Source organism: Pseudochaenichthys georgianus, chromosome 5 (genome assembly GCF_902827115.2).
Source record: "Pseudochaenichthys georgianus chromosome 5, fPseGeo1.2, whole genome shotgun sequence".
Classification (NCBI taxonomy): domain Eukaryota; kingdom Metazoa; phylum Chordata; class Actinopteri; order Perciformes; family Channichthyidae; genus Pseudochaenichthys; species Pseudochaenichthys georgianus.
Genome location: NC_047507.1, coordinates 11,103,492 through 11,111,711, shown reverse-complemented (window position 1 = coordinate 11,111,711; position 8,220 = coordinate 11,103,492). Strand labels below are relative to the sequence as shown.

At 45.4% G+C, this 8,220-nt stretch overlaps 1 protein-coding gene across 1 annotated transcript; it reads left to right on the top strand.

The window, feature by feature from the left end:
* Positions 1-309: 309 nt before the first annotated feature.
* Positions 310-2,479, top strand: LOC117446115 (uncharacterized). Its single transcript, XM_071203262.1, has 4 exons — positions 310-374; positions 421-1,255; positions 1,376-1,508; positions 1,718-2,479. Exons 2-4 carry the CDS (start codon positions 660-662, stop codon positions 2,477-2,479), a joined length of 1,491 nt encoding a protein of 496 aa, XP_071059363.1. The 5' UTR covers positions 310-374; positions 421-659.
* Positions 2,480-8,220: the final 5,741 nt, after the last annotated feature.

Sequence of the window (8,220 nt, the reverse complement as noted above, 5' to 3'; positions counted from 1 at the left end):
AGTGACCTGCCATTAATTGCAGAAGGTAAATAGTCAACATGACAGGTTAGAGGGGTCATGAAATACTACTTTTAAGTGAAAGTAAAAAGAAGAGTAGTATTACATACAGGTTAATACTGTATACAAATGTATTTAAGGTACAACACATTTTATAGAATGAAATTCAATTTGACATGTGTTTATCACATAAAAGAGTAACATACAGACAGAGTGAAGGTATGTGAATGGTTATTGAGGAATGTAAGTCGAAACTGAAATGCATAAGATAATTAATGTTTATATGATTTTATGTAATAAAACAATCTCAGAAGTAATCTTGAAGGAAACTGAACACAACGTGTCCTCATTACTTCTGTTTCACCTGCACCATACAGGTATCATCACTGTTACTGTGGTCCTCATATCGGTGACCTGTTACAGTTCTTGGGGGATCGGTGCCACCTACTGGTCGGGAGCTGATCCATTAATGACTTCTGGGACCAATACCGGAGCTGATGCGAGCAGAGAGCTGTAAGCTGGAGCAGACGTGGAACCATTGCTGAACTGAGCGATCCATCGTGAGTGAAGATGGCGTGTATCAACTTCCGGCGGGTGGGTGCAAGTACTTCCGGTTTGAGTACAGGGTTTTGACAGTTTGTTATGACACACCAAGAGCAAGAATGAGCGGATTTCAGGGTAAAGAAAAGCGATTGGCCTTCCAGCGGGTAAGAAAGTCAGCACTACATTGCTGTGTGCCCCTGTGTACGAATTCGTCCCGTTATAGTCGGGAGATAAGTTTCCATGCATTTCCCATTGATGCTGAGGTAAAGGCTCAGTGGCTGATCAAGATCCCTAGGGACAATTTCAGCCCCACAAAAAATACCCGTGTGTGCAGTAGGCATTTTCAACCGGGAGACTTATTGGTCACAGCTGGAGGACTGCACAGAGTACAGAAAGGAGCTATACCTGTTCTCTTTGCATGGAATAATTACGAGCTACCTACACCAAGACTAAATGTTTGGGAGTGTCGGCCGAGGGCAGAGAGCCCCACCCCGGACTTCACAGAGTACGAGGTGGAAACAGTTGCGCTGCCTGATCATGAGTACTGTTTAAAACCAGCGACGGCAGTGATGGCAAATCAGGTGGCCAACAAGAACAAAGCCTTGAAAAGTCAGATTAGGGAGCTCCAACACCAGCTGGAAGTGTTACAACTGCGATCTCATTTCGGGATACAACGCCTGGCAGGGTCGGACGAGGACATTCGTTTCTACACCAGGTTTGTTTATAAGGCTATCAGGATGTTGTTATGGCCACTAGTTTGAAAAACACCTTTCATTTGGGGAAGCTAATTTAAGAAACAAAACGATGTCTAACATGAACAATATTACATTCTTAGATTTGCCACATACAAGCATTTCCTTGCCTTTTGGAAATTGGTGGAGCCAGCAGCCAACACCAAGATGGTGCGGATCACCAACGACAAGGCATCCTCTGCCAGCAGCTCGGATTCCTCTCAACCAACAACAACGGTATGCAGCATACAAGCATGGATGTATATTAATAATTATGCACGCTGCGCACTATACCACCGTTTAACAAGTGCATCACATCACTCACACAACACACACACACACACACACAGAGAGAACAACAAACCCCAGGAAAATGTGTTACAACTGTACCCGGTCTCCCCTATAACAGTATCTACAGTATGCCTAACACTTATTTGTTTTCACAGAAACTTCCACCCATAGATGAGCTGCTGCTGTTCCTCATGCACCTGTCAGTGGGCCTACATCTGAGGGATCTATCAGAACTGTTTGGCATTCACCGCACCACAGTCAGCAGAATTATTTCCACCTGGACACACTTCCTTTACCAACTGCTTGGAAGCAAACGTCTGTGGATCCCACGCGAAGTTGTCAGAGCTCACCTTCCACCAGAGTTTTCAGTTTTCCCTGACACACAAGTGGTGCTTGACTGCACTGAAGTATTCTGCCAGACTCCATCATCTCTTCTGCGGCAGAGTGAGGCGTTTTCAACATACAAGTCGCATGCTACATTCAAGGCCATGATCGGCATGGCACCACATGGTGCCATTACATTTGTGTCTGGCCTGTATGCAGGATCTATGAGTGACCGGGAGATTTTCAAGCTGTCTGGCATCGTGAGCCTGCTCACACCAGACATGGCGATAATGGTCGACAAAGGGTTCCTTGTGGACAATCTGGTTGAGGGCAAAGTTTACCGGCCTGCCTTTCTGTCAAAAAAAACCCAAATGAGCAGGGAGGATGTCAGGCAGACTCAATCCATTGCACGTCTGAGGGTCCATGTGGAGAGGTGCATCAGAAGGGTCAAAGAGAACAAACTCTTTGACAAAGCCATACCACTGTCTGTGTGTGGAAGCATTGAGGAGCTTTTCAATGTGGCTTGCTTCCTGGTCAACTACCAGAACGGACCACTGGTGAAAGCATGGGCAAGCCTGGGCAGCAATGATTAAAAGATTTCTTGCTCCCAAACCAATTGTGTATTTCATTGTGGTCATTACAAAAAGCAGTTATACCATACTATGTTTAGGTACTAATGAATTATAACCTCAAAACAAATGCACACAAAAATAATATAGGACAATACGCTGGCCTGGGAGCGCCTTGGGATCCCCCAGTCCCCCCAGGTTGATGTGGCCAGGGAAAGGAAAGTTTGGGGCTCTCTGCTGGAACTGCTACCCCCGCGACCCGACCACAGATAAGCGGGAGAAGATGGATGGATGGAATACACAACATAATAAATCCACAATATGATAACATTTTACAGATTCATTTAATAAACTTTTACAAAACATAGGTTGATGTTATATCGGGGGGAAAAAATACATATTTAAACTAGAGCCGGGACTCGATTAAAAAAATGTATCTAATTAATTAGAGGCTTTGTAATTAATTAATCGAAATTAATCGCATTTTTAATCAAATATACATATTTGACCTGAGAACAGTGAGAAGCAATTTTCACATGGATTTTACTCCAAGTGGTCTACAGTCCAAGTGCATGACATTAAGGATTTTGGGAGATGGCCCTGTGGGCCACTTATGTGACAGACAAGAATAGTCAACTCTAATGTCTAACACTTAATGTGGAGAAAGAGATGTCCTGTATGGGTTGAGTGTGCGTTGATCTGTTGGTAATGCCTCGGGTGGGCATGTAAACAAATGCATAATGCTGCGCTATACTTTGTGGCCTCATCCAGTTGCATAGCGACACTTATTGTGTAGTTGTCTTTTAATAAGCAGGTAGTCATATCATTAGCTAGAACTAGCTGGATCTGATCGATATGGACATAAACGCGAGTGAAGTCTAATCTGACGGGAGAGAGAGATCAGCTGCTGCTGACGAGTAGAGACTCGACACGCAGCTCTGCATAACCACATGCAGCGGTGAGCGGAACAAAACACACACTTCAGGTTAGAATATCACACGTACGTAGCTATTTTAATTACCTCTCAAACTACCTAAACTAGTTATAGATATGTTTAGTTTTACTGTCGGGTCACTCATTACTGGATCCGCGAGCTGCATGCTACTGGCATAATAGATTGCCCGAGCTAAATACTAGATGGCCCCGGGCCATCGGGCAGTCCTTAACGTCGAGCCCTGGTTTCTCAGACGTGGACTTACTTATCCTGGCCCTGAAACCAGTCATCTGGTTGAGTGTGGGTTGGGTCAGGGTGTAGTTCCTTACACTCGGAGTCGGGCTAACGTCCACGCTAGCTGCTACATGCTTTGCATTTAGGTGATACTTTAGGCTTGATGTGCTGCGGTGATATGCAAATTATTTTTTGCATAATTTGCACACAACCGTGCTCTTGTCGACGCTTCCATCCGTCCGTTTTTTAAAACAACATTTCCCATCCACGGGGCCGACCAAAGCGGTCTCATCAGCTTGTTAGTTCATGTTTGACTATTTTTCACCGTGGTTTGTTGTTGTTTGAAGTCCCATGCTGAAGTCATGAACGTTAGTTGGTGCTCCAGTATAATCGGTACGCCTGAAACTCATCCAGTGAGAAACGTTCCGCTGTGCAAAAATAAGTGCGATTAAAATGCGTTCATTTTTGTGTAATTAATTAATCTTAATTAACGCGTTAAAGTCCCAGCCCTAATTTAAACATTTCAATTAGTCTCTGCATATTTAAGTAATGCTAGTTTATGTAACAGATGAACAGATCAATGCAAGATAAGTTAGTTAGCATCCACAACATTTGTTAATGAATAATGTCATATGACATTTAGGGATGCTCCGATCAATCGGTCACCGATCGAGATCGGCCGATACTCACTCTACCGATCGATCGGTGCACTCTAAACATGCCGATCGCGAGAGCCGATCACATGACGTAAAATCAGTGGCGGCGCCAGAGTATTTGTGTTGGGTAGTTTATGGTAGGGCTAACCCATACAGTGGTGGGGCTCGAGTCAGTATTTGTAATGTAATTACATACACGCTATATCTCTGGGTCTCTGGGGGGTTCCAGGTCTGACGACACCGCAGTGACATGCGGGGTCCCACAGGGCTCAGTGCTGGGGCCGATCCTGTTTTTAATCTATCTATTACCTCTGGGTCATATCATCAGACAACATAACATCAACTTCCACTGCTATGCCGACGACACTCAGGTCTACATCAAAACACAACCCAATACCACCACTATCCAAACACTAAACACCTGCCTGGAAGACATCCGCTCCTGGATGACCACCAACTACCTTCAGCTCAACAGCAGCAAGACGGAGGCAATCCTGATAGGCACCACCGACCAGCTTGCCAAGGCCGCCAACATCAGCCCCTCCCTTGATGGTCAGCTCATTCCTCTCTCCTCCGTTGTCACCAACCTCGGTGTGAGGTTTGACCCCACTCTGTCTTTCCAAGCCCACATCAAACATATCACCAAGACCTCCTTCTTTCACCTGAAAAACATTTCCCGACTGAAGCCCTCACTCTCAACTGATGACATCAAAAAACTGGTTCATGCACTCGTCTTCTCGAGACTAGATTACTGCAATGCACTCCTCTTCGGTCTCCCAGCCAAATCCATCAACCGCTTGCAACTAGTCCAGAACAGCACAGCCAGAGTTCTCACCGGTACAAAAAGGTCAGCACACATAACCCCCATACTTGCAAAACTACACTGGCTCCCAGTCCACTACAGGATCCAGTTCAAGGTTCTGCTCCTCACGTACAGAGCCCTGAATGGACAAAGCCCAAAATACCTCTGTGACCTCATTCATACCCAGACATCTACCCGCTCTCTCCGCTCCAGCCACGCTCCTCTTCTCTACATCCCCCGCACACGTCTCCGAACAATGGGAGACCGAGCCTTCTGCTCATTCGCCCCGCGCCTCTGGAACTCCCTCCCAGATCAGCTGAGATCTGCCCCTTCCACCGAGGTCTTCAAAACCGGCCTTAAGACCCTCTTCTTTCGGCAGGCCTTCGAATAAACTTTGAGCACGGTACACCTGGAGTACTGCCATTTTTATCGCTATCTCCGACTTTTATTTTTGTACTCTATTTTATATTTTATTTTTTGATTTCTTATTATTATTACAATTATTTGTCTTTTATTATCTCAAAGCGTATCAGTATCCCTTGTTGTGAAGCACTTCGAGATTTGTCTTGGCAGATGAGAAGCGCTATATAAATTAAATATATTATTATTATTATTATTATTATATCGAACCCCTTGACAGTGAAACGCCACGCGTGAGGCTTTTATTAGTCTCCTTTTATCAGCTAAATTACATCGAGAGCAACCGGTGTGAGTTAAACAATACAATAGCCTATTCTGCTAATTCCACATTGTTACAACATGCTACGCAGCGGCAGAAACAAGAAAAGTTGGCATATAGAATTGACACGGAGAGGGAGGGAGAGAGAGAGAGACACAGGTAAACAGAGAGAGACAGACACAGCACACAACAGGTGGCCTGTGTCTCTATTGTCACACAAAACACTTTTTCTTACATATCCCATTATTATAAAAATATATTCAAAACTCACTATTGACGTTCTCAAAGCAGCACGATCTGCCGGTTGTTGTGGTTGGAAGCGAAAATGTCAATGACACGCTGGACATCCAGTGCCTTACTCCTCTGCTTATTGATAGCCAGCAGGCCCAGGTTGCTGTTCCGTGCATCACCACTGCTGTTTCTTAGATAATTCTTGATGCGACGGAGACAGGAGAAGCTGCATTCGCAGCCAGCAGAGGTCACAGGCAGAGTCAGGGAAATGCATATGAGTCTGTGTAAATCCGTAAAGGCATCCTTGTAGGGTCGCATTAAACCCAGAAATTCCGCTGTGTCCTTCAGTTCATGTCCCTGTTGTTTCTTTCTTTCCAGTTGGCGCTTAACCTGGTGTAGCTCTGGGGTCAGGTTCTGTCACTCCATAGAACTTGGCCATGGGTTGCAGACATTTTTTATCTAAGAAGGATGCATGTTTGGGGCTGAGTGCCGAGACTCCGGATAGGACACCACCGGCCTCGGTTGAGAAACGTCTTCTCATTTCAACCTTAAGTCTGTCGATTACTGAGTAGAAACACTCTGTGCGCAGCGCATCTGGGGATGTAACTGGTGTGCGTTCGATTTGGGCTTCCACAACAAACTCCTGTAGATGTCGAGGAGGCTGTGCCTGTCTCCTTTCGGGTGTCTCATTGTGATTTACATTGGCTTTGGTGCACAGGTCGCTTGTTCTGTCCCAAATTTCCCTCCATGACTCCTCTGCGCGTCTGTCTGTCAGTGTCGCTATGACCGAATCAGCCAAGTCCATTGCGGAGGACAGCTCAAGGCTGGGAGATTGGAGCTGGTCAGACATGAATTTTGTGACATGGAAAAGATCCTCGAAAAGCGCAAGAAGCAAGACAAACTACTCATCAATTAGTCCACTCACTGCTCTGGCCTCCGTTTTCCTCCGCGCATTGGGCTGAGACATGATCTATGTAAATGTTGCCTTTACTGCAGGCAGTTATTTGCGGATAGCCACCAGTGCTGTATATTGACATGACCAGCGTGTTTCCGATTTTCTTAGGTTCAACTGGTTGTGAAGTTGGCTCCATTTCTCTCTGTTTCTTTATGAAAATATCATGGGCGACTGAGTTGGCGAAGAAGTTGTACAGCATTTGTACAGTTTCAAAAAAGTAGGCTGCTGCTTCAACATTGCGGACCACATCAACCAACACAAGGTTTAATCTGTGTGCATGGCAGTGGATATACAAAGCATTTGGCACCTCCTTTTTAAACTTCTGCTGTACTCCGTTCTTGCATCCCGACATGACAGCAGCCCCATCGTAACACTGTCCAACACACATGTGTGGGTCGATGTTGCATTGGCTGAGCGTCTGTTTGATGGTACTGAGGAGCGAGTCGGCGTCCAGGCCCTCTGTGCGTCTGAAGTGCAGGAATTCTTCACGCACTTGTTCTCCTTTTATATAACGTACAACGATGGACAGTTGCTCGCTTTTACTGACATCTTTGGTTTCGTCAACCATTAGAGCGAAACATTCAGCTTCCCTAATTTCTGCCCTTATTTCACTTCGGACCATATCTGCCATTATCTGGAAAATCTCGTTTTGGATGTCTTGATGTGTGTATTTAGCATTTTGAGGATTGTCGTTCAGTTTCATTGCTATAGTCACGTCAAATTCACCAATTAAGTGTAGCAGCTCTCAGAAGTTTCCCCTATTAACCGAGTTCTCCTCACCCTCCTGCTCCCGGTGACCTCGCTGTGCAATGCCTTGACATGCAGTATAACGTAAGGACATAACCACGGCCTTCATGTACTCACGGTTTTCTTTCACAAGTTTTAAATGACCTGCATCAATCATGTTTCCCAGTCTTGAGCCATCTTTCGTTGTCTGTTTAAATTCAGCCCATGCCTCCATGGCAAACCTGTGTGCTGCACTCCCGTTGTGTTTTTTGAAAGCTCCTGTTGCATTTTTCCAGTTTTTAAATCCATTGGTAAAGGCAGGCTCGGAATGGAATCGCTTCCCAGCACCCACAAAATGACGACAGGCAAAGCAAAACACTGAGTCAGTTTCAACTGAATATTCGACCCAGCTGTATGTGTCAAACCAGGCCCCATTAAAAGACCGTTGCTGGCTTCCAATCTGTCTTGACGGATAATTTTTTCTAATTGGACGTTTTGGTCCGGGTCCTCGGCTAATGTCGCTAGCAGCCTCAGTTCCTTGGCTGATG

Coding starts and splice junctions, on each gene's coding strand:
- LOC117446115 (XM_071203262.1), top strand. CDS start 660: ATGAGCGGATTTCAGGGTAAAGAAAAGCGATTGGCCTTCCAGCGGGTA. Junction 1,256..1,375: donor GACATTCGTTTCTACACCAG/GTTTGTTTATAA, acceptor TTACATTCTTAG/ATTTGCCACATACAAGCATT. Junction 1,509..1,717: donor CCTCTCAACCAACAACAACG/GTATGCAGCATA, acceptor TTGTTTTCACAG/AAACTTCCACCCATAGATGA.